This window comes from Microtus pennsylvanicus, chromosome 16, assembly GCF_037038515.1.
Source record: "Microtus pennsylvanicus isolate mMicPen1 chromosome 16, mMicPen1.hap1, whole genome shotgun sequence".
Lineage (NCBI taxonomy): Eukaryota > Metazoa > Chordata > Mammalia > Rodentia > Cricetidae > Microtus > Microtus pennsylvanicus.
Genome location: NC_134594.1, coordinates 40,947,863 through 40,974,876, shown reverse-complemented (window position 1 = coordinate 40,974,876; position 27,014 = coordinate 40,947,863). Strand labels below are relative to the sequence as shown.

The following is a 27,014-nucleotide window of genomic DNA, read 5'->3' as shown; positions in this document are numbered from 1 at the left end:
ACTCAATTTCACTATAGTTATGATATACTAAATATCTTGTTCTTAAAAATTTTAGACAGGGAAAAAAGAATGTAAGAGCCAAATCCCAGGGAAGAGGTCTATGAACAACTGTCTTATGGGTATGGCATGGCCAGGGTGCTCAATAACTTCCTGCAGCTGTGGTTGCCTGCATAGACCTTGTATAAAACTGCACCAGGAAACAGTTGTTGATGGGGGAAAGGCTTATGGGGCTACATCCCACCTAGGGAAGCTACTAGCAATCCAGGGCTGCTGCAGAAGAGGAAAATCATTGTCTTCAGTTCTGTAGCTCCTGGTGAGTTAGTGATGCATGCTCCAGTGGACGGTTTCACACAAATGCCACATGAGAGACTCGGGTGAAATCCAATAGCTTACAAAGCAAAAGCAAAAACAAAATGAAAAGACATAAAAGTGGGATGGGTTCTTTGCTGGAAAATGGTTGGGGATTGGTGTTGTGAGAGAGAGATAGGAGAGATTAGAGGGATGAGTGTGCCTGGACTGTATTATATGCCAAAGAATAAATCAGCTTTTAAAAATTATTCCTTAGTACCAAGCAGACCATATCTTAGTAAAAAGTGCTGTAATGGCCATTAGCTCTGCCTAATGTTAAAGATGAAGATGATTTTACAAAATGATGAGTCCTTTCACCCCCATACCTCTCATCATTGAATTTCATGACTAATATTGAAATATTGATATGGCATATCTCTCCAGGATAGCTTTAGACATTAGACCTTCCTAGAAGCAATAAAAGTGGTTACAGAATCACAGTGTAGACATGGCATCCCTGATGTGACTAAATTAGTTGCATTCTGGCATGCAATTGCAATGTTCCAGTCCTCTACAAAATCCTATCGCATCTCCGCAAGGTCTCAGAACGATGCCTTTTCTATGCTGTCGTTAACTTAGGTGCCTAGCGTGTTTAGAGTATACATTTCAATTTTCACTATAATTTTCCATTTAAGCTGAGAAAATGGTTCTGTGCGTTAAACAGTATTACTGTCCTCATTTTCTTCAACCTGCCTGTGATTATAGGATTGAAAGTAAGAGCTAAGACTTGAGCGTGACCTGACTCTGAATTCTATGCACCTTCTCTTGCATTGTCCAGCATCTACTTTCATGTTTCCTTACTTTTTGTACATCTTAGCTCCTAAACAGGAAGGGAATTTGCTGTAACTTTTAACAGGTTACTCTTTCTGGGGATTTAGAGAAGGAAGTACATGTACAAGTCTAGTTTGGGATTCCATCTTGTCCTGGTGTTTCTTTGTTATATGGCTCATATCTATGTGTGCCTCAGGTTCTTCATTAAAATCTAGTCGCAGTTATACTGCACAAAGCACAGGGCTTACAAGAGAACAGAATGTGTTATCTATGGAATGCTCTTAGTATTGACAGCACTGGTTCTAGTATGGCACGCAATTTGAGGTTTTGTGGACTGGGATGGCAAAAAGATAAAACACTAAGTATCTTGCAAAGATATCATTGGGCTTACCCCTCAACTTTCTGAGAATGTGGTACGAATCCTTCTGGAGGCGTGTATTTAAATTCTGTCAAGAAGACAGAATCTATGCACAGTCAAGACCAACCATCAAAAGGACAGACTCTCAAATATTGTTTGCCTTTTTATAAGATTATGACTCTTTTTATGACTCAGTGAGATCTGTTTGCAGGAGCCCTTGTAGATTAGTAACTCGTAGGTAGTTTTGCTTTTGCTCATGCTGTTCAAGAATTAGCACACATCACTGTGCTATTGATCAGCTTTTGGAAGGGCATTGTAAGGACACAGGCATTCCTGAGGTAAAGTCTTGTTCTCAAGGTGTTACTCTAGTAGGAAGGAAAGACACAGACAGATATGCTATGATACAGAAAAGCACAATTATGGCTAAATTACAAAAGCAAAAGGAAATTCTGTGTTTGCAGAATAGACAGAACAATTAATTGTACCTGGAAGATGATGAGAAAAGGAGTAAGAAACTAATTTTTACCCAGGGCTAAAAAGATGCTGAAGTTAACCTTGTGGTCCACCCCAGGATCTGGGAAGAAGCTGGTTTTAATTGTTTGGTCAGTGGGACCATGTTGGGAAGGCATTCAGGAGACAATAGGATAGTGGCCTTATACCTCTCTCCTCTTCTGACTCAGAGAAGCTGCAGCTTTGACTTGGTATGGTTTCCAATGAGGAGACAGAAAGAGAATTCTAAGTGAGAGTAAAGAAAGTCAGATGTAACTCCAGTTCAATAAAAGGGGCAACAAAGGGCAAGAAAGATAGAGGGACAGAAATTCACCTCACGGCCGAGTAATTGCGGGAGGGGAAAAGCAAAGGGATTTGGGTATGGGCTGGAGTGTAGGGATAAAGCCACAGATGGGCTATCTGCTGAGTAGAAAAAGTCATTAAGACCCAAGATTGCAAAGGAAGTAAAGACAGGTGGGTGTGTTGGCCCGTTTGACCCTTGGATGCTCTACTGTGCTGATGGAAATTGGCCTATCCCTAAAGGAGAAGTGAACTTTAATTAATTTATAAGTCTTTTGCCTTAGCTTTATATCAATGCTGGGCACATAGACTTCATCCTGATTTTCCTTATAGAACTGTAATTGATTCACAGAAGATGGCAAAGGAGGTCAAGTTCAACCATCAAGAGCCTGGTTATGGATTTTACAGGACTACGAAAATGTAACCTGAAAATTACCCATATGACCATAATGAATATTAGATCTATTAAGACTTTATTATCAAGAATGATTTCTGTTGCCATAATTTTCCAGAAAGGCAACTGTGTGAATTGATTAGTTCCTAGCACAATTAGTTGCTCATTACACATTCCTGTCTCACTAATGAGAACATTTACAGATACATCTTTATGGAAGCTAAGTAGGCCAGGCAGCTTAATGGTCTTAGAATAATCAGGGAATTTTGCATTATCATCAGTAGGACACCTGCCTCTTTCAATGCGGCTTTATAGATGCCTTTTCTATTCCCTCTTCCTCCCTTACTAGTGTATGTTACTGAACAAAGCTCAACTTTATAGAATATCACTAGAAAATATTTTGCAAACACACATGGGACTGATCTAACTGAAACAAACCACTGTAACTTATCCAATAAAATGGTAAGAAGGCAAAATTTGTCCCTATGTAAGAGAACTTAGCAGCATACATGATTGTAGTCTTAAAAATGCTTTTCTAATTTGTAATGGAGCCTAATCCAGGAAAGACAGGTGTTGTTGCTGAGGGGATGATTCCATTAATCAAATGCTTGCTTTACAAGCCTGAGGACTCATGTGTGACCCTCAGAACCTACACACAAACTGGGCATGGTGGCACAGTCTTGCCATTTCAGCAGTGGATAGATGGAGCCAAGAAACAGAAAGATCCCTAGATCATGCTGGTCAACTAGATAACCCTGTTTGGGAATACCAACCCAAGGAGAGATTCTGACATAATAAAACAAAAGGAAAGAAATAGGTGGCGGGCAGTTGATGTAGGACCCTTAAATATCCCTTTGTTTCTACATGTGCACACATACATGTACACCCACACAAATATGAACATTCACAAACACACAAATAAGAGATAAACTTGTAAGCTCTTCCATCTGCCCTTCTGCATCTATGATACATTATCTATAATCTGTAATACCATCTTTTCTCTGCACCTATGTTCAGAGTCTTTCTGAACATAGCACTGTAAGCAGCAAGAGGTTAGATTTGTTTTGAAAGACAAGTTAGACAGATAATTGCTGCATTAAACTGTAAGCCTCACAAAATCAGACACTAAGTCCAAATAATTCTTATAGATTTTTGAACATATAATAGTTATGTGAGTGAGTAGATAGATGCAAGAGTGAAATTGTGTTGTTTTTCTTTTAGTAAGCTGTCAGCGAATGCTTGCAGAAAGTCTCCTCTGTGCTGTGGGAGAGGCTCTCAGCATCACCATGCACTGTGGAGCCCCTAGACGCTTGGAACAGGATCAGAACTCAAGGAAGTCTTTCTGCCAGGTTCTCATTTCAACAAGATGAAAATAAGGTGCAAAATGACCACCTGAGTCACGAGGATTGATGCGGGAAAGCCCCTCTGCTGTGGTCCACATCTTACTTCTCCATATTGTTGCACCGCTCACAAGATGGGAATAATGATAGTACATGCTTCGTAAAGTGGTTTGGAGTCCAAATAAATGAAGGAACAGAAATTTCCAAGTGTAGTTCCTGGAAAATGGAACATGACAACTACCCCCTCCAAAAAAAGTTGCAAACAACACTAAAAACACCAAAACAAAAACAGAACACCATCAAACAAGCACCAGTTACTTCCTCCTCTCCCCCTTTCTCCTTTCCATGTTTATTAGCTGAACTGGGGGTGGTACAGATAGATATAGTGATGCTGTTAAACTACCACTGTATTTTAAGTGATGATATTTGTTTCCCTTCCTTTTCCAGTTTTAATGAGCTGAAACCTTTCCTGAGTTATCCTTACAATGTGTACATAAAGATTATGACAAAGTGACTATAAGGAGCAGACCTTTATTAAATAAAAATAAGACATTTTGTGAGCGGAAAGTATAAAGTTATTTAATGTCAGGTTCTCTTTTTTGGCTAACTCTATAAACAGGCTTCACAGAAAATACATTTTTCAAAGTTGTCTTTAAATATTAGAGGGTGTACCTTAACTTAAAAAGAGTAATGTGAGTTATTCTTCTAAAACATAACTTAAAGACAACTTTAAACATTAAAACCTTCAAGTCAGTCATTGGTCAGGCACAGGGAGGAAAAGGGAAAGTCAGTTGGCTTGATATTGGTTGCCAGGAAACACACAAAAGCACCAGGATAGAGCAAACAAACAACTTCACATTAGCTGGGGAGGTGGCCTTTGGAGGCATGCACACCACCAGGTGAAGGGAAAAATGATTTTGTTCCAATATTTTGCTTCATAATTATATAGTTGGAACTTTCATTTAAAATTCTTTTCTAAGTTGGGCTCCTCTCCAAAGGAGCCGATTGAAGGAACCAACAGCAACAAAAGAAATAAACACAGAGTTTTAGGATGCTGAGAAAGGGTGAAGTTATTCGGAGTCATCCTGATGCTGCACTTGAGTTAAACATGGGGCCACAGGTGGAGCCAACATGCCTTGAGAAGACAGAGGACATTTGTGTGAGTGAAGACTACAGCCTCCTTGAAAACCAGCTCCGTGTGGAGGATTTTGTGAAGATACAACAGGTCTTTGAGGTGAGTGTTTATCCGACTGACCAGAGGATGTGGGCTGTTCACAAGGGACAATACTATGAAACACGCACTTTTGGTTAAAAATACTGGAATAGCATGTCTGAGAGGTAACTGAGTTAACAGTATCAGTAACGTATAAAGACCTGAATCTGATACCTATCACCCATGTGACAAGCTAGATGTACAGGCACTCACTCATAATCTCAGTGCTGGGGAAGTGGAAGCAAAGAGTTCTCTGGGCTTCACTGACCATCCATCCTGCAGAGTCAGTGAGCCAGCCATTTCCAGGGAGAGCCCCATCTCAAAATACATCATGGTTGTTCCCTCTGATGCTTGAGACTGATTCCACACATTTGCATGCATGCACACACACACACACACACACACACACACACGTTTTAATATATTTAATAGTCAAAGCAGGGACTTGAGAATGGTCAGGAGCTCAGGCTTAACATCAAGTCCTTGCAGAATTATCTTTCAGTTCTCTGGGACAAAAACTAAAAATTAATTTGAATTTGATGCACAAAAATATCATCACTATCAAAGAGTACAATGTATTATTGTATTTTTCTTAGAAATTAATACATTTTGCCAGAAAGTAAAACTTATGAATATGAACAGGCAAAGTCAGATGATTAAATTAATCCCCTGGTAAATAAATGCCCTTCCAATCATTAAGAAAGTCATAAGAATGAGGAAAATGCAAATACATGTATCCAGTTTGTGAAGATTCTTTTCTGCCACCCTCTGAGTGACACAGCCCCCTTTAAACCCGATATGGGTACTGTGTTGGTCTGCAAATCTATGACAAGAGACCTACTTTCCAGGCCTCGTGTTCTCCTCTGGATAATGCCAGTCAAAGCAAACTGAGGATTTTGTTCTCATTCTATGTAGAAAATAAAACATATGATAACCACGACTGAATAATTTCCTCCTCCTTATCTTAGCTAATTAATTTGGAATTCTGCAACTATATATATGAATAGCATACTTCAAAGTGAAATTTAAGTTTCCAGTGCAGGTAGGAATACTGTCATTCAGTGCTGCGGAATTTAGACAGACATAAACTTGTATACTTTCTGCTTAATTACACTTGCTAAGATGTGACCTCAGGCCCCCATGAACTCTTCTCTGGGGGTGCTTGAAATGTCTGTATTAATTGGAAGCAGACATATAATGCTTTGGAATTCAGTCTTAAAGCTAATAAAACATGAAATCTAGCAATTATACTGAACTATAATTGGCATCTATTTTTAACCTTTACCTATCACAAAGTGATATCCAGATGTGGTAGCTGGAGAGATGGCTTAATAGTCAAGAGTGCTTTGTAAAGTTCTATCAGAGGACCTGAGTTCAGGTACATGTCAGGCAGCTCATATCCTACTGTGACTCTAGCTCCAGAAGCATTAATGCCTCTGACCCCTGTGGGCGGGCACACACACACACACACACACACACACACACACACACACACACACACAGAGAGAGAGAGAGAGAGAGAGAGAGAGAGAGAGAGAGAGAGAGAGAGAGAGAATGAATTATAAAAAGACATTTGCTGTGGAAAATCTACTTGCATTGCTTTATATAATAATTCAGATTCTACACATATAAATACCAATTATTCCTGGGTAACAAAAATCGATCATATTTAGAAACAATGCCTAAAACCGGACTCTCTGAACATAGCGGACAATGAGGACTACTGAGAACTCAAGAACAATGGCAATGGGTTTCTGATCCTACTGCACGCACTGGCTTTGTGGGAGCCTAGGCAGTTTGGATGCTCAACTTACTAGACCTGGATGGAGGTGGGGGTTCCTTGGACATCCCACAAGACAGGGAACCCTGATTGCTTTTCGGGCTGGGGGGAGACTTAATTGGGGGAGGGGGAGGGAAATGGGAGGCGGTGGCGGGGAAGAGACAGAAATCTTTAATAAATAAATAAATTAAAAAAAAACAATGAACATACTGCTTTTCATTATTTTAATCTTTATGTGTTTGCTATTCATCTAATCCATTTGTCTGAGAGATTTCAATGTGTCTCATGCCCACTGCCCCAGATAAATTTGGCATGTTTTGAGAGTCACTGCAAACATTTTGACAGCTTGAGGACAATCAAGAATATATAACAGTGGATTATGATAGCTTTGGCTCCAGAATGAACAGAAATGTGGCAGTTTTGTTTTGATGCTGAGAACACAAAGGGTTTGAACGCTGGGGTTTCAAGATGAAGAAACAAGAGTGAGTGAATGTAACCAAAAGGGAAAGAAGATGCGGTTCCAAGCTCCCGCAATCCTTGATAATCTATTATAGTTTACCCTTTAAAATGTGCAGGAAAAGACACACACGCATGCACACACAAATAATAAATAAAACTTTAAAAATGAAACAGAAAGAAAGAAAAGTATAACTTGTTGTCTTTAGATTGGCAGTGCGGTTCTGAGGAAACACATGAGCCTGGGCACATGAGTTTGATCCCTAGCACCTGGACAACAGCTGGGCACAGCAAAGCACAGCTTTAATACCCAGCGCTGGGGAAATGGAAACAGGGCTTCCCTGGCCAGCCGTTCTAGTTGAATAAGTGTTTCAGGTTCAGTGATATACCCTGTCTTAGGAAGCAAGGTGGAACACTGTTGAGGAAAACATTGGATCTCTGGCCTTTACATGCAAGGGCACAAAGGTGCACGAGCAACTGAAAACACACACACACACATGAATATGTATTAAGGCTGTATAAATGGGCATTACACATTTTACATCAATCTCTACATGAAATATCCTACACCATATTATTATTTAGTTGTTGTAGTAACATTCAGGAACAAAGTGAATCCTTATGCCCATTATACATTGAGTTAAAATTATCACATTATACATGAGTTAAAATTATCACAGTGTCTGAGAGTCACAAATCAAACCTGCTGGGCAGTTTTGCCACTTACAATGTTACTATGAAAACCAGTATCACTGAGTCTCATTTTCCTTTAATCTAACATGGAGAAATAGGAGTTTTGTTAAAAGTAAGCGGGGTATAATTACTAAGACCAGTGTTTGACTCGCAGGAGAAGTTCTCAATGAACACAAGCTGTCATACATTTGATCAGTGGAGACTGAGCCACATAACATCTAACATGGTCTTGATTCTAGCTCAGGTTTCCTAAAGAAAGTTATGTTTCCAATGACACACCATAATTTTCCTGTATTCTTCTCGTTTGTGATATGAAGCGAGAGTTACTCAGGCGAATCTTCACAGAGAGTACAAAGGCATCATTTCCTCTTATTCCACATTTCTATGTGCAGACAAAGGGTTTTAATTGATGTCTTGATCCTTTTTGGAGAAAAGAAGGTGAAGGGCTAGAGGGACTACAAGGGAACTGAAGGTTTCATTTTCTTTCAAGTGATGGTGTCAAAGGGCCACGCAGCTGGACGGGAGTGGCGCAGTGATTATTCATAGAACTGGGAAATGCGACCATTCCAACCTTCCTGCAGAGCTTCCAAAGCTTAGAGAAATGACACAGTCTCTAGCTTCTTATATTATTCTGATAGCAACCATATTTTACATTTTCTTTAGAATTTCAGAAGTCAGCCATTGCGTGAGAAGGAGTGGCTGTGGCTGCTCGTTCTATAGGAATGGTGAGAGGTGGAGATTATAGTCCAAGGGAAATGAGATTTTTTTTTTTGAAGCGCCCATGCAAGGTGCCCAAACAGTTCTTTCCTCCCACTCTCTATCGTGTACCTTGATGTGTCAGTAACTTCTCCCTCTGCTCATGGCTGCTCCATCATTGGTTTGGTTTGGTGCCACAGTTTATCCAGCAAACTTGGCTCCCTGGTCTGAGTTCTGAGTTCCTTCTCTCAGCAGCCATGTTTACTTCATCCCTTGGCTCATGCATTCTGGTTCTGGCTTGGTTCTGCCCTACCTATTGTATTCTATTATTTGCCCATGCATGCCCTGCAAAATTTTTAGTGTTATTTTCCTTTGTTTTGCATATGTGTATATATGTATGTGTCTGCAGGGGGCAAATGTGTGGGCAGGTATGTATGTATGTATATGGTTGCATTTAGAGGCCAAGGGACAAGTTTGGCTCCCACCCCTTAGTCATTATCAATTTGTTTTTTTTTACAGTTTCCCATCGCCCTGGTGCTATGCTGGCTTGCCAGTGAGTCTCGAGGATCCACAAGCCCAATAAAAGTTTCTTTTGAGATGGCGCGATAGAGAATTCAATTTAAATAAGATAAGGCCTTCACTCAAAGCAAGCCCATTAAGTTGAGATTGTGTAGGCTCTGCGCTCTTCTAACTATAAGTCAATGCAAAATCAACAAATAAAAATCTCCTACGATGAAATCACTGCAGGGAAAAGCTTGATGAAAAAAAAAAGATAAGAATAACCCATAACATTTTTATTAGTTTTTTTTTTCTAAAGGCATCCCAGTGGACTTGTGCGAGGGAAATGGGCAAAGCTTATTCTGTAACTCTATTATGTGGCTCAAAGTTCATTCAGTAGCCACAATCAATTAGCACCTGCTGAACAAAAGCAGCAGGCCAGACACTTTCTTCCCCAGCTCCCTTAGTGGAATCCAACACTTAGTTTTGATGGAAGCAGAAAATGAGGCCAGCTCTGTAGGTCCTGCTCCTCAGCACCAAGGCAGTAATGTCTGAACAAACTCAACACTCCTACAGCTGGAAATCACCACTGAAGTTAGCAGAGGGATTCTTGGACAATTTTGTCTGACTTGTTAAGATTTATGGGCAATGTTAGAAACTAGTGTCATCACCAAAGAGTCAGTGCTGTGATCTGGTTGTGTTGCACAACAAATGACCTTTTTGATATGTTCTTGAACTTGGTTTGCAAGTATTTTCATGAGCACTTTTGTTTATCTATGTTCATAAGGGAAACTGTTCTATAGATCTCCTTCTTGTTGAGTCTTTATGTGGTTTCGGTATCAGAATAACTGTGGCCTCATATCAATATTGTTAATTAGGTAATCTTCCTTCTTTTTGTACTTTGTGGAATAACTCCCTGTCACTAGGAGTTATATGTGGGAGGTTCTTCCATCTATGTGTTGCATTTATTGGTTAATGAATAAAGAACTGCTTTGAGCCTATGGTAGGGAAGAACAGAACTAGGCGGGAAAATTAGGTTGTATGCTGGGAGAAAGAAGGGTGGGTTGTATGCTGGGAGAAAGAAGGGCAGAACCAGAGATGCCATGGAGCTGCTGGAGACAGATGCTGGGAATTTTAGCTGGTAAACCATTGCCACGTGGTGATACACAGATTAATAGAAATGGGTTAAGTTAATATAAAAGTTAGTCAGTAAGAAGATAGAGTGTGATGGTTTGTGCTGCCTGTTTTCCTGAGTTGCTCAGCTGGTGTATTCACAGGGAATGTCTGCTGGTGCCAGAGGCTGGCATACTGGGATGAGTTAGGGGAGGTAAGGTTGGAGGAAAAGTTTTTGTAATTTCTTGGGAATGGCGTCAGTGTGGAACGGGAGACACAACAGGTTTTTTGCTACAGAGATGGGTATACGACTGGAAGATTGTAGGTAGGGGATCAGAGGAGGCTCTTTTGATAATTCTTATCACAGATGTTCTTATTAGGGAAAACACTATTACTTGTATAAAAATGACTCAGACTCAGGATATCTTTAGTTAGTGTGAGGAGATCTCAGTAAGGGTGTTCACTTGGCTCGGTGTTCATGGGCCTGCTTGAAGAACATCCTGGTAGAAGGTTATACGTAGGAAAAGTAATCATTTACTGATTCCCAGGAATCAGAGATTGTAAAAGAAGGGTCCAGAGCATTCATGTCCTCCCAGGCATGCTCACAGTGATCCACTTTTTCCAATTAGGCCCCATTTCCTAATTTTTCCATCTCCCAATAATGCCATCAAAGTAGACACTCATTAGTTAATTACTCTGCAAATGAAGATGGAGCTCTAATGATCCAGCCACTTTCTCAAAGCTCATCATATGGCAAAAAAAAAGTCCTTCAACACACGCATGTTTGGGGAGCAGCTCAAGCTCAAGCAAGCAATTACTTTCTCATACCAGAGAGAGGTTTCCCAGAAGCCTTTCTCAAATCAGAAATACTCAGGTTCCCATCTTGCGGGTAAGGACATCAGTAGGTAGAATGGGGGTTAAGAAATCCATTTGCAAAAACAAACAAACAGAAAAAAACCCCACAAAGCTTTATGTTACCAAGGGAGTACAAGGGCAGATAAGGCATTGACTGATTGACTGATTTAAACAAGATATTGCTCTGTAACCCATGTTGGCCTTGTAATCCTTATATATCCTGAGTTGAATTCAAATTCTTGACCCTTCTGCTTTAGCTTCCCACATGCTGTGATTACAGATGTGACTACATATCTGGCCAGTGATGGAGGAAGGTCATTGGTTAAATAAAAAGAAACTGCTTGGCCCTCATTGGTTAGAAGATAGGTGGGAGGAGTAAACAGAACAGAAGGCTGGGAAAAAGAAGCTGAGTCAGGAGTCGCCATGGTTCTCCCACTCCAGACAGATGCAGGTTAAGATCATAGGGTGCATTTTGCTACCTACTTCCAGGCATCTAGAACTCATCTGTGAAGGAAAAGGTAATAAAGATGAGACTAAGGACCAAGCCACAACCCTATCAGGAAGGACATAAGGAACCATGTTAAAGGGACTAAGGTTTATCTTGTTGTCTGTGAAGAGGCTTGGCACATTTTAATTATGGAAGTTACACAACAAGATTGATAGTTCAGAAACAACTTTAAAGCTGGAGGTAGTTTTGGAATGTTGTGGGAATAATTGTGGCATTGGCAGTAGGCAGAGAGGAAGAAGAGAGAATTAGAAAGCTAGTTCAGCAGATTTGTTACTGATTGAAGAGAGATTAAAATGAAATTTATAGCTGTGATGCACACAACTATTGACTGATTGGGCATGCTGAGTAAGGTGGAATCAGGGAACATGGAAGAAGTGGTTACTTGTTCTCTCTGAGTTTTCTTTAAAACGTATCCAACACACAGAAAGCATGAAGCTAGAAGCACAATTGCAGTAAAAATAGTCTTCCAATTAAATTTAACAATTAACATTTTGACATTTTACTTTTCACTTTATACATATTTTATATAAAAGGCTTTACCTAAGTTACTTAAAAATAACTTTGGCATCTTAATTTAGCCTTAGTTAGCTTAGCACACACCTGCTAGAAACAAATACATTCTTCTACATAACCATAATGCCCTTTTGTACCAAGAAAGCTTAACCTCATACATTACCAAACAAAATCCTTATTAAAATATCCCTACGTATCTCCTTGCAATATATATATTTATTCACAGATCCAAACCAGGACCTGGGCTATTAGTCATTTGCTTTAGTCAGTCTTTCTTTTTGCTTTCCCTTCATCTTCAGGAGTTCTTTCTTTCATCTCCCATGAAATGGATGTTTCAAAGAACTTGTGCCAATAGGGTGTTTTAAATGACAATTGGGGTTTGATTATTGCTTCTTCACTCTTAGATTTAGGCCCTCTAATGTTTGGCAAGGACACAGCCAAGGATCTATTCTGTCTACTGCTTGTCTGGCATAAGGAATAATACCATAAGAATGGGTAATCTTAATTGTTTTTTTTAAAGATTTATTTATTATGTATACAACATTCTGCCTCGATGTATGCCCGCACGCCAGAAGAGGGCACCAGATCTCAGTTTAGATGGTTGTGAGCCACCATGTGGTTGCTGGGAATTGAACTCAGAACCTCTGGAAGAGCAGCCAGTGCTCTTAACCTCTGAGCCATCTCTCCAGCCCGGTAATCTTAATTGTTAACTTGGTAAACACCTGGGGGATTAATGAAGGATCCTCTGGGGGAAGGGAAGTCTCTGCGACGGCATTTCTAGAAACATGTAGATCATAAAGGTTCTCATCTATGGAACAGATCAATATCCTGATGGAGTTATAATGTGGTAGCATATAGTATGATGGTAAATTGTATAGAATGGATCCTAATTAGAAGAAGTAATCACTGGATGTGTGTCCTTAGGGGTATACTTTGGTCTGTTCCTTTTTGCTATAACATTTTCTGCCTTCTGCACAACATGAAGTTAGAAGAGCTCTCTGCCACACAGCTCCACCATCAAGAGATACTAGCCAAGCATACAAAGAAAATCAAATATATACTGAACCTTCAGATACCATGAGTCCATGCAACTCGCTCCTCTTTGTAAGTTGTTCGGTCATGTTTTGGGGCACAGATATACGTAGCATATACATATAGTACTTTGATCTGTGATTAAAGTGGCTCCACCAGAGTTATCCAGTACAAAGGCACTTTTTAGGTGATGTTTTCATATTACATTAGGACTATTTGTCAACAAGCTTTCTCTCATTGGCTTGATTATTGCTTTACTTTTAATGATCATTGCTAGAAACAGTATTTAGAAAATGATGTATTCAATGTAATCAATCATTTTTTATTCTCAGGATGGCCTTTGTTTATAAGACTTCTTTATCTCACTCTCGTCCCTTTTCACTTTCATTTTATATCATCTGAGCATACTACAGATTCATGAATTGATATTTTGTAATACTATTTCACTAGTCATAACCATCATTAATCTTTGCAAGGTTAAACTTTCCTCAAATCCTTTGAGTCAGTTTCTTTATCCTTGTTCTCTCTCTCTCTCTCTCTCTCTCTCTCTCTCTCTCTCTCTCTCTCTCTCTCTCTGTGTGTGTGTGTGTGTGTGTGTGTCTTCCTCTCCCTCTCTTCTTTTCCTGTTTTCTTTTTGGTTTATTAACAGGGCTGTTCTGTGTCTGGCTATCCTAGAACTTGCTTTGTAAACCAAGTTGGCCTTGAACTCACAGAAGTCCATCTGTCTCTACCTCCTTAATGTTGGGAATAACGGCATGTGTCACCTCTGTTCAGAACTTCTGTATCCTTTTAATAGTCCCTATTATTTTTCCAGCACAATTTTTCATTAGTGCCCAAGACTTGGAGTCTGCCACTTTCTCAAGACTCTAGTTCCATTTATTACAGAATACTATTTAGACAATTAAGATTTGAGAAACAGGGTCCTTACCACTACTGGGGCTGATATTTCTACGGTGTCTTTTTATTTGACAGAGCTAGAATTTATTTATACTTATTCACATCAATATATACACATCATTGATCAATAGATTTAAAAAATAATGACTTTATAATATCTTCAGTTCAATGCCAACACCACAGGGTTTATTGTAAACTTGTACATTGTGTACTGGGATGTTAAGGCCTGTGTTTGTGCTAGTAAGTTCCTTTGAGAGAGTAAGTGAAAATTGAAACCAACTAAGCCCATTGAAGGAGGAGGAAACAATGAACCTGAGCAAGTCAAATGGTCTCTCCTGTCCTGTTGCTTTGTTTTTCGTGACTGTTCTTGGAAAGATGGAGATTACAGAGGATGTTATAAAGGGATGCATCTGTTCTGAAATAATGTACCTTCTCTTCTGCTTCAAAGATGCTCACAGCATTTGACAGAGAGCCCTAATACATATTCATAAACAGCATGGTTTATAAGCAAGGGAAATTGAGGCAACCACAATGGAATGGAGCATGAGAAAGCAGCATGCTAATTTAGAATTTAATTATAAAGATAGAGAGAGGATGCATTTTGATAGTGTGTCTTCATTCAACTGTAATGGAACATTAACAAAAACTCACACTGACTGCCTGACAAAAAAAATATTAATTTGGTGAAACGCTTAGTAAAACTAGTGGGGCTCGAGAAAAGATTTAGATACTGATTTTGAACTTTTAGAGAAAAGGCAACATTGTTGAATTCTAATTGTCTGTAGTAAAAGCAAAAATATAATGTACAAACAAAAGAAAAGGTTCTGATCTCTTTAAGACTGATGTTTATATAATATCATCAAGCTTAAATGCCAGGTATTTAATATGAGAAAAACAACATAGTGATATTCAGGCCTTTGTTAGACTTTTAGTAATTTAGGGAGCATGTGTTACCCATTATGACTGACATATCTTGGCTTCCACTGAAATGAAAGTATTTTCAAGAGAGTTTACCTTTTTTGAAGTTAATTCTGTGTGTTTATAATAGTATTTGGCATGGAATGGATATTCAATGTTTGTTGAATGAATAAACAAACCTATCCTTGATGCCTTGTATGGTATGGTATACATATCCTTGCATAATTTCACATGGGTGCATGGGTGGAGGAAAATCTTTCATCTAACGTTTTGACTTTTATTTACAGGTTCTGATGGCAAATACCTAATGAATGAAGATAAAGAATCTTAGACCAGTATCACTATTATCCATTGTCAGACTTTGGCAAAAGAGAAAATATCTAGACTTTGATCAAACTGCATTTTGATTTCCTCCTAAATTTAACCTTCATGTGCATTTTTTGTCTTTGTAGATGCAAATTTTTAAGTAGGAAAAAAGAGTAAATGTTATGCATTTTATTATAAGCACTGTTGTTATTATTAAATGGCTAGAAAAACAAGTTTGGCAGAATTTGAAAGATGACCTTAAATATTTGCTTTGGGGATATATTGATCTTTTTCAGAAAGATGTACATGTGTGTAGTTCAAAAAAATCACATTTCAACCAGGCGGTGGTGGCACACGCCTTTAATCCCAGCACTCGGGAGGCAGAGGCAGGCAGATCTCTGTGAGTTCGAGGCCAGCCTGGTCTACAAGAGCTAGTTCCAGGACAGGCTCTAAAACTACAGTGAAACCCTGTAACAAACAAAAACAAACAAACAAACAAAAAATTACATTTTTGTCATTACCTGATGAGTCTTTTGAGAACAAATCTCTACTTTGGTAAGGGTCTTCAGTATAGATAACCTTAGGTTTTGCTAATAAGAATATAAATTTATCTAATAATTTGAAGAGGGATTTAACAAGGAGTTTCAGAGACTAATAATGTGTTGGTTCTGTCCTTGGTTACTTGCCACCATCTCTCTGTGCTTTTCTCTAACTTTGGGACTGGCCATATTCCTGCCTACTCGACTACAGTGACTTCTCTGACCTCCTGGCATGGCCTGGAGATGCAAATGGGTTACACATGCCTCCCATTTTAAGCTCCCCCCTTTTCAAGACACTTTATAATCCCAAAGCTGCCTGCCACGGACCTAATGGAATGATCATATGTTTTTCTCTTTCAGTTTATTTATATGGTGAATTACATTGGTAGATTTTCGTATGTTGAACTATCCACAAATCTCTGGGATGAAGCGGACATGATCATGGTGGATGATTTTTTTTTTTGGTGTGTTCTTGGATTTGGCTTGCTAGTATTTTATTGTGTATTTTTGCATCAATGTTCATGAGGGAGATTGGTCTGAAATTCTCTTCCTTGGTTGAGTTTTTGTGTGGTTTCTGTATCAGGGTAATTGCAGCCTCTTAAAAAGAGTTTAGCAATTTTCCTTCTGTTTCTATTACGTGTAACGCTTTGAGAAGTATAGATATTAGGTCTTCTTTGAAGTTCTGGTAGAATTCTACACATTTAAAATTGTTTTCTTCCGCTTCTTTTGGGTTAGGATGATCAGGTCTTCCTATTGTAAGACCACTGGGTTCTGGTGTTATCTTGTTGCTTTTGAAGTTGTTGAATGAATTGTTGCATTGGTGCCTACCCATCTCTTCTTCTAATTGGCGCCAGAAGTGTCTTTGCCTCTTAGTCCATTCCTTGCAGCTGCTGACTGGTCTTTGGGAGCTGTTCTTGATCTGCTCTGTACTGTTACTGTCTGTGTCTCAGGAAGCTGCTGAGGTCTCTCTTGGTCCACTCTATTGGAGTGCTATTTTGGTCCACTCTGTGTAGTTACAGCCTGTGCTTCAGAGTTCCTTTGAGGTCTTGGAGGATAGGAGGGTTTGGGGGTGAAGTAGATCTTGTAGAATACAGGGTCCAATCAATGGGGTAAAAGTGTTGGAGCAGCCTACTTTCAGGGAGCTTGCCTGATGGCTGCTTAGAGAGGCTGTGGCAGGTGGAGGAGCAGTCCAGGGTTTTGCCCCAGTATTGAGGGCCCAGAGAGTGGGGCGATCCACTGGGTGGGTGATCACTTACCTCTTGGCAGTCTCAGCCTGTGCTTCAGAGGTCCTCTGAGGTCTCAGGGGATAGGAGGGTTTGGGGGCAGAGCAGAATTTGTTGCTTGTGGGGTTCAATTGTTGGGGTTGGGGAGTCTTCCTTAATCCTTTAATCAGGGAATTCTTTAAGCCCTTGAGCAGATCATTTCCATTCACTGACATTCTGAGGCCTTCTTCTAGCCCTGCCACTGTCACACAAGGAAAGGCTGTTTTTCCCATCTCCTTAGAGCCACATTGTCCACATGTGTTAAATTATATCAGACACCATGTATAAATAATATTACATATGTAGTATATGTTAATTGTCAACTTACTCATGCTGACATAGAACTTAGTACATATTTTTATTCACATATTCACAAAATATAAGTTTTATGGAGCTAATGCTAGGAATGGCAGACACAGACATTTTAAACAAACATGTAAAAAATGGTTTTATCTTTAAACTTAAACCAAATGCATAAACCATGTATGAACCATGACTAATGGAACCATCGTGGAAGTCATATGTACCTCTGTGCCTTTTTATCAGGTTCATAAATTGGGGTAATTCTCTTCTCTTCTCTGAGTGCATGTTGGCATTATCAGAGATGCAGAACGTTGTCATGCAGCTCTTTATATTACTTCAGGGAATGTAACCGCTATTTTATGCTAGATTAGTAATTCTATAATTTTAAATACACAAAATAAAATTGTCTCTGTATTTATCAGGTTTCCTGTTCTTAGCAATATAGCACAGTTACTGGTTCGTAGAAAAGATATTGAAGGTCTGGGTTAAAATGGTGTTTTATCGATGAACTAGAATATGATCAGACAGTGCAGGCTTTTCTGCAGCACAGTGTTTCTTAAACTTTCTCATGTTGAATGCTTTAATACAGTTCCTCATTTTGTGGTGATCCCCAACCATAAAATTATTTTTGTTGCTATTTCATAACTGTAGTTTTGCTACTGATTTGAACTGTAATGTAAACAATTATGGAGACGGATTTGCCAAAGGGGCTGTGATCCATCCACAGGATGAGAACCATGGCTGTAGTGTCTTACAATAAAGATCACAATTGACTTAATTTTTAAAAACAGTTTTCAACTTTGTTTATGATGGAGTACACTTAGATCAATATATCTTTGTTTATACTGAAAATATGACCCTTGAAACACTTCATCTATCTAAACTTTCCAGACTAAAAATAAATTAGTGAAGATTGTCACAGCATTTAATATAATTAATTTTTTCAGAAAACTGATTTAGTTAGGTAAGTAACTAAACAAATCTCCATCAACCTACTGATTACCCCAATATATACTTGAGATTATTTTTATGGCAATACTGCTATGTCTGATGTTGACACACCCATCTTACAAGTGGATAAGTTAAAACTAAGCAGTGAAGTAATGTGCTGATAATTCCTTCAACTGGATGGGCCCAGAAATACACCTTCATGGGGAGGGCAAAGGTGAGGACAAATGGCATCAATACATAGCAAACAAAACATCCATTTGTTCAACCTGTCTTATTCCTTGATACTGCGTGATACTAGGTGCATCTTTACTCTTTGGCACCCTAATATGGAAAGTCGATTCCCTCATCACAAATCCCACTATTGATGTTAAGCTCTGTTCTTACTTGAAATACAGGTAGACGGTGGATTTGCCTTCCACCCCAAATTTCTTTGTAAACAACAAATAACTACTCACAGAATTTCCTGATCTGAAGCATGTAGAGAATAGTTAAAATTTAAAACTTCTAGACTCACAAAGTCAAACAAGGTCGACAATTCTGCTGCCTTCTTCTAGATCTGCCACTATAATACAAGGAAATGCTGTCTTCCCCATCGCCTTAGAGCCATATTTTCCACATTTCCCACCTGATGATTTGCTGTTTAAAATGGTCCCTGAGTACTTTTGGGAGGTGTTGCTGATGTTCCCACGCTCAAGAAGATTGGGAAATGCCAAAAACTACATAATGAATTGCAATGCTGTTGCTCATGAATTCAGTTACAAAGAAATAGCAATTACATTAAATAAGGTGTCTTTCAGTAGAAAAACACACCAAATAGAATGATGTCATTAGCACCTTATGAGAATGGGGTGGTTAGAGACTTGAAGAAACACACCCTTGTGTTTCCTTTGGGAGTCAAGCTGTTGTATCTGGTACCTTAGCATTTGCATATACTTTAGGGAATATAACTATTATTACAGTGTCTTTTAAAATAGTATGTTGCAGAGTATATTTCTTATCCTTGAATTAAAATTTCATTATGTTGTAGTTTTTCTGGCTCTATCAAACCTTACATTCATTCTCCTATAAGCCACTATATTTGCCTTCTGTTGCTTCTATGAAAGAGTACCACAAACTTAGTTGCGTACGTATGCCATTGTGTTGACTTACAGTGTGGTGGTCAAAAGTCCGAAATGAGATTTACTGGGCTAGCAAAGCTGTTACCAGAATTGCTTTCCCTTCTGAATTGATTCCTTGCCTTTTCCAGCTTCATGGTAAAATGTCTCACATCTCTGCAATTCCTACTTCCATCAACGCATATTCTCCAACTCTCCTGCCTCTACACTGTAAGTGTGGATGCAGATTCTATTACTATAAATTATTTGTCTCTCCTGCCAAAATCCTGTAAGCATAGCACCACTCTCAAACAGAAGATGCTTTTCTTCCCAAGCTTCAGGAATTGCTGACTAAATTCAACCTTGACACAGCACAATGCTCTTCTCTGTGTGATGATGCTTCTGTTGTCTTACTTTTCTGTTCCCATCTATAGTCCCAAGATCCAAGACAAACCATATGTATGCCCAGGGAAGAATTCATACAGAAGATGCCAGAGACTTTGGGCTGGGGCACCAAGCAAGAATTTGGAGAACTCTTTGACAAAGTGGATGTGGCCCGGGATGGCTTCATTGACTGGGACAAGCTGACTTCATTTATACTGCTATCACTTTATGAGAGAGATGAACGAGCAAAGGCAACAGTGGTTCCTCAATGGAAGGACCTTGTATTTCTCCCAGGAAAACACAAGGACATCATTCAGAAAGTAGTTTTCTTAAAAACGTCAAGTCGTTATTTGACTATCAGCAAGGAAGGCTTACTAGGAGTCTGGGGAGAGAACTTAAAATTGCAAGAAGCACTTCCTATCACTTCAGATGCTAGCAAACTCAAACACCTCTGGGTGACAAGTTTGGTTTCTCTGGAAAATGTTAACAAGGTACAAAACTTTTATAAATACACTTGCTACTTATGATAAAGATGAGAAAATTTTGGGGGAAAGCCTCTGGTCAATACCAAGTGCAATACCAGCAGTGACAGAGAGCCACATTCATCTTTGGTGTCTCTCATCAAACCTGGAGGTGATGTGAGCAGAAGTATTTGCTTTCCAAAGCCCTTATCTTGGGTGTCTTAAAATGACATCACAGTTAAAGAGTGACTCATATATTTTTCTCTTTTTCCTTTTGAATGTGGTTAATTGTCATCATTCTTAGGGATGGAGGATGCTGGTGGATGTATGATTGAAATAAGCAAAAAGGGTGCCTGGATGCCTTTCATGATTAAAGGATTTTGTTTTGGTTTGATTTTTGGCTAACGTCCAATGTTAGAATTGAATACCTTTGTGCTATGCATACTTCCATAACATTGTAACGACACTCAGAGAACTATATCTCACTCAGAAATTAGATTTGCGTGCCTGTTTTGTATATTAATTTCACTAAATCTACCATAAATATCCTTTGATTTTTTTTTACTTGGGCACTATAGATAGCAGTGGCCTTTACAAGCAAAGAGATTTGTTTTTATGATCTACTGTCTAAAGAAGAATTTCCTTGTCAATACAAACTCCAAGGCCTGAAAGGAACTCCCATCTGCATGGATTATTGGTATGATCCTCTTGATCCCAAGGAATCCATCCTTTCTTTTGGGGATATAACTGGAAAGGTAAGTGAGGGAAAGAAAGATAAGAAGACACAATAAGAATTTTTTAATCCTCAAATTGTAGTGAAAAGTAGAAATTAAACCACCTTGAGTATGACTTTCTACGTTAAAAATTATGAGGGTATATTCATTAGACATGTGAGAGATGAGGTGATACTACAATTTCACCTTTTAGTAATAAAATACAGACCTTATATGATCTTCTGTTTTGTTTGTAGCCATATATTTTCTAGTTTAAAACACTTACAGAATCGATGTTATAAAATAATTAATTCATTGGTTCTCAATATAAATAAATATTGACTATTACATTTCTGAAGTAGCTTCCTATGGACATTATAAGGTAATTGTTTTGATATGAAGGATGTTCATTATCATACAGCCAAGAGTGTGTTAATTTGTAGTGTCACATAGCAGAGGAATAGAGGCATGAGCCGCCTGTGACAATGGATACAGTCATTCCTTCTCCTATCAAAGGGCAGTTTAGATGAGAAACATCGCTACTTCCTCAATGACACTGGAGTGAGTCAGACACTGAAGAGGTTTGAACGATCAATTCTCTTTCATGATTGTGAAAGTTTCCATTCTTATAGTTTGCAATGTCAAGTCCCTTTTGAAATGAAAAGCAGTGCTTAGAAAGCCACTTTACCAAGTGTGTAATGGTTCTCCTGTCACAGCTTTTGGGCTTTAAGTAATATAGGATAAGAATTGTTCTAGCTCATGATCCTACTCTGCGCTAATCTTAAAGTACATAGAACCATCGGATAGCTCTTACACCGCTTATGTTTGCTTCTCGTTCAATGATTCAAGGTTCAAGGGATTGCTTTCACGGCAGCCACCATTTCCCTTTTTGAACGGCCTGCTAATGCATGTGAAGATGAAGAAGCCACAATGACGATTGGCTGGGCAGAGCTGCTCTCTGGATGTCACAAGTGTTGCCATGTATTACAGCACACACTTCATCATGGACACTGGGTCAGGCAAGGTACAGAGTTTGAACAATAACAGGAGGAGAAAGTCATTTTCAACGTCGACATTTAGATTCTTTGATGAAAATGTTTCATACAGAATGTTTAAATCTAGAAACCTATAATTGGTTCTCTGGAGGTTTGGGACTAGGCTTACTCTATCCCTTGAATGCTAGCAGGAATTACTTCTTTTCTTTCCTTCTAAAATGTACACTTCATTCAATTAATTCAGGTGAACTGTCTTCTCAGAGATCTCAAAAGACAGAAGAAAATTGTCATAGAATTTCTCCAGCTTCAACTCCACTCTGATCCTACCCTGTGTCAGTCATTCACACTCTGCTCAGTAAAGAATTTAATGAATTCCCCATAAGTCCTTCTCTTTTCTTTCCCTTTTTTCTTTGTATTTTTATGAGAAACATAGTTTGGCTATCTTCACAATGTAACTTTTAAAAATTTTTTACCTTTTTCTTTTTCTTTTTAACCTTTTGTTTAATTTTACTGACAATTTTTAAATATATATAAGTCTTTACTTTTACTATTTTAGTTATGTATACATACATGTTTAAAATTTAAAATATACTTTGTAAGAAAAGTCACTGTGCTTGCTAGTGACTTGACACATGAGCTAGAGCTACCCGAAAGGAAGGAACCTGGAGAAAATGCCGCCCTGCAATCCAGCTGTAAGATATTTTCTTAATTAGTGACTGATGGGAGGGGGCCAGGTCATTGTGGGCAGTGCCGTCTCTGGGTCTGAGTTCTATAAAAGAATCAGCTGGAGTAAGGCAGTAAGCAGCACCCCTCACTGGCCTCTGCATAAGCTCCTGCCTCTAGGTTCTTGCCCTATTTGAGCTCCTGTCCTGACTTCTTTTGATGCTAAACAATAATATGGAAGTCTAAGCCAAATAAACCCTTTCCGTCTCAACTTGCTTATTTATTTATTTATTTATTTATTTATTTATTAAAGATTTCTGTCTCTTCCCCGCCACCGCCTCCCATTTTCCTGTCCCTCCCCCAATCAAGTCAACCTCCCTCCTCAGCCCGAAGAGCAATCAGGGTTCCCTGCCCTGTGAAAAGTCCAAGGAACCCCCCACCTCCATCCAGTTCTAGTAAGGTGAGCATCCAAACTGCCTAGGCTCCTACAAAGCCAGTACATGAGTAGGATCAGAAACCCATTGCCATTGTTCTTGAGTTCTCAGTAGTCGTCATTGTCCGCTATGTTCAGCGAGTCCGGTTTTATCCCAGGCTTTTTCAGACCCAGGCCAGCTGGCCTTGGTGAGTTCCAAGAGAGGCCTTATCATACAACAAAAATATGTGCTCTACTATGTTCATAGAAGCATTGTTTGTAATAGCCATAACCTGGAAACAACCTAGATGCCCTTCAATAGAAGAATGGATGAAGAAAGTATGGAATATATACATATTCGAGTACTACTCAGGAGTAAAAAACAAGGGCTTCTTGAATTTTGCATGCAAATGGATGGAAATAGAAAACACTATCCTGAGTGAGGTAAGCCAGACCCAAAAAGAGGAGCATGGGATGTACTCACTCATATTTGGTTTCTAGCCATAAACAAAGGACATTGAGCCTATAGTTAGTGATCCTAGAGAAGCTAAATAAGGAGAACCTAAAGAAAAACATATAGGCATCCTCCTGAATATTAACCTTCATCAGGAGATGAAAGGAGACAGAGACCCACATTGGAGCACTGGACAGAAATCTCAAAGTCCAAATCAGGAGCAGAAGGAGAGAGAGCATGAGCAAAGAACTCAGGACCGCAAGGGGTGCACCCACACAATGAGACAATGGGGATGTTCTATTGGGAACTCAACTTGCTTTTTTTTTCTTTTTTCTTTTTATTGATAAAAGGAAAATAAAGAAAAGAAGAAAAAAAACAAATTTCCACCTCCTCCCAGCCTCCCATTTCCCTCCCCCTCCTCCCACTCTTCTCCCCCTCCTCCCACTCTTCTCCCCCTCCTCCCACCCCTCTCCCCTTCCCCCCACTCCTCTCCCCCTCCCTCTCCAGTCCAAAGAGCAGTCAGGGTTCCCTGCCCTGTGGTAAGTCCTCCCCCCTCCGTCCATATCTAGGAAGGTGAACATCCAAACTGTGCTCCCACCAAGCCAGCACATTGCGTAGGATCAAAACCGCGTGCCATTGTCCTTGGCGTCTCATCAGCCCTCATTGTTCGCCATGTTCCGAGAGTCCAGTTTTTTCCCATGCTTTTTTGGTAACAGTCCAGCTGGCCTTGGTGAGCTCCCAGTAGATCAGCTCCACTGTCTCAGTGGGTGGGTGCACCCCTCGTGGTCCCGACTTCTTTGCTCATGTTCTCCCTCCTTCTGCTCCTCATTGGGACCTTGGGAGCTCAGTCCAGTGCTCCAGTGTGGGTCTCTGTCTCTATCTCCATCCATCGCCAGATGAAAGTTCTAGGATGATATGCAAGATATTCGTCAGTATTGCTTTAGGATAGGGTCATTTCAGGTTCCCTATCCTCAGCTGCCCAAGGAACTAACTGGGGACCTCAGCTTGGGCACCTGGGAGCCCCTCTAGGGTCAAGTCTCCTGCCCACCCTAAAGTGGGTCCCTTAACTAAGAATTGTGGTTCCGTGCTCCCCTATCCAACCTTCCTTTATCCCGATCCTCCTGTTTCCCCTAGTCCCCCCTTCTTCCCTTCTACCCTTTCTCTCCCCATCTCCCCTTACCCCCATCCCACCCCACCCCCAAGATCCCACTTTTCTCACCGGCAATTTTGTCTACTTCCCTTATCCAAGAGGATAACTATATGTTTTTCCTTGGGTTCACCTTCTTACTTAGCTTCTTTAGATTCGCCTATTGTAGACTCCGTGACCCCTATTTATGGCTAGAAACCAATTATCAGTGAGTACATCCCATGTTCATCTTTTTGGGTCTGGGATACCTCACTCAGGATAGTGTTTTCTATTTCCATCCATTTGCATGCAAAATTCGAGAAGTCATTGTTTTTTACCGCAGCGTAGTACTCTAGTGTGTATATATTCCATACTTTTTTCATCCATTCTTCCATTGAAAGGCATCTAGGTTGTTTCCAGGTTCTGGCTATTACAAATAATACTGCTATGAACATAGTTGAACAAATGCTTTTGACATGTGATAGAGCATCTCTTGGGTAAATTCCCAAGAGTGGTATTGCTGGGTCCAGGGGTAGGTTGATCCCGAATTTCCTGAGAAACCGAAACACTGACTTCCACAGTGGTTGCACAAGATTGCATTCCCACCAGCAATGGATGAGTGTACCCCTTTCTCCACAGCCTCTCCAGCAAAGGCTATCCTTGGTGTTTTTGACTTTAGCCATTCTGACAGGTGTAAGATGATATCTCAAAGTTGTTTTGATTTGCATTTCCCTGATTGCTAAGGAAATTGAGCATGACCTTAAGTGTCTTTTGGCCATTTGAACTTCTTCTGTTGAGAATTCTCTGTTCAGTTCAGTGCCCCATTTTTTAATTGGGTTAATTAGCATTTTAAAGTCTAGTTTCTTGAGTTCTCTATATATTTTGGAGATCAGACCTTTGTCTGTTGCGGGGTTGGTGAAGATCTTCTCCCAGTCAGTAGGTTGCCTTTGTGTCTTAGTGACAGTGTCCTTTGCTTTACAGAAGCTTCTCAGTTTTAGTAGGTCCCATTTATTCAATGTTGCCCTTAATGTCTGTGCTTCTGGGGTTAAACCTAAGAAGCGATCACCTGTGCCCATCTGTTGTAGGGTATTTCCCACTTTCTCTTCTATCAGGTTCAGTGATTTTGGGCTGATATTGAGGTCTTTAATCCATTTGGACTTGAGTTTTGTGCACGGTGATAGATATGGGTCTATTTTCATTCTTCTACAGGTTGACATCCAGTTGTGCCAGCACCATTTGTTGAAGATGCTTTCTTTCTTCCATTGTATACTTTTAGCTCCTTTATCGAAAATGAGGTGTTCATAGGTTTGTGGGATAAAATCCGGGTCTTCTATACGATTCCATTGGTCGACTTCTCTGTTTTTATGCCAGTACCACACTGTTTTCATTACTGCAGCTCTGTAATAGAGTTTGAAGTCAGGGATGGTAATGCCTCCAGAAGATCCTTTATTGTATAGGATTGTTTTGGCTATCCTGGATTTTTTGTTTTTCCATATAAAGTTGATTATTGTCCTCTCCAGATCTGTGAAGAATTTTGATGGGATCTTGATGGGGATTGCACTGAATCTATAAATTGCCTTTGGTAGAATTGCCATTTTTACTATGTTGATCCTCCCAATCCAAGAGCAAGGGATGTCCATCCATTTTTTGGTATCCTCTTCAATTTCTTTCTTCAATGCCTTAAAGTTCTTGTCAAATAGATCTTTCACTTCCTTGGTTAGATTTACCCCAAGATATTTTATGCTGTTTGTGGCTATTGTGAATGGAGAAGCTTCTCTGATTTCCCTCTCTGCTTCCATATCCTTTGTGTATAAGAGGGCGACTGATTTTTTGGAGATGATCTTGTATCCTGCCACATTACTAAAGCTGTTTATCAGCTGTAAAAGTTCTTTGGTGGAGTTTTGGGGGTCGCTTATGTAAACTATCATATCATCTGCGAATAACGAAAGTTTAACTTCTTCCTTTCCAATTCGAATCCCATTGATCCCATTATGTTGTCTTATTGCTATTGCTAGAACTTCCAGCACTATATTGAAGAGGTATGGCGAAAGTGGACAGCCTTGTCGTGTTCCTGAGTTAAGCGGGATGGCTTTGAGTTTCTCTCCGTTTAATTTGATGTTAGCTGTCGGCTTGCTGTATATAGCTTTTATTATATTTAGGTATGACCCTTGTATCCCTA

At 39.6% G+C, this 27,014-nt stretch overlaps 1 protein-coding gene across 1 annotated transcript in view; it reads left to right on the top strand.

Annotated features, from left to right (window-relative positions):
- Positions 1–5,051: 5,051 nt before the first annotated feature.
- The window catches only part of Wdr49 (WD repeat domain 49), a 109,995-nt gene continuing 88,032 nt past the window's right edge, over positions 5,052–27,014 (top strand). Inside the window, exons 1-4 of the mRNA XM_075950689.1 lie at positions 5,052–5,234; positions 20,062–20,502; positions 21,051–21,227; positions 22,035–22,209. Of these exons, the coding sequence (XP_075806804.1) occupies positions 5,052–5,234; positions 20,062–20,502; positions 21,051–21,227; positions 22,035–22,209 (976 nt within the window). The remainder of the gene's footprint in view (positions 5,235–20,061; positions 20,503–21,050; positions 21,228–22,034; positions 22,210–27,014) is intronic.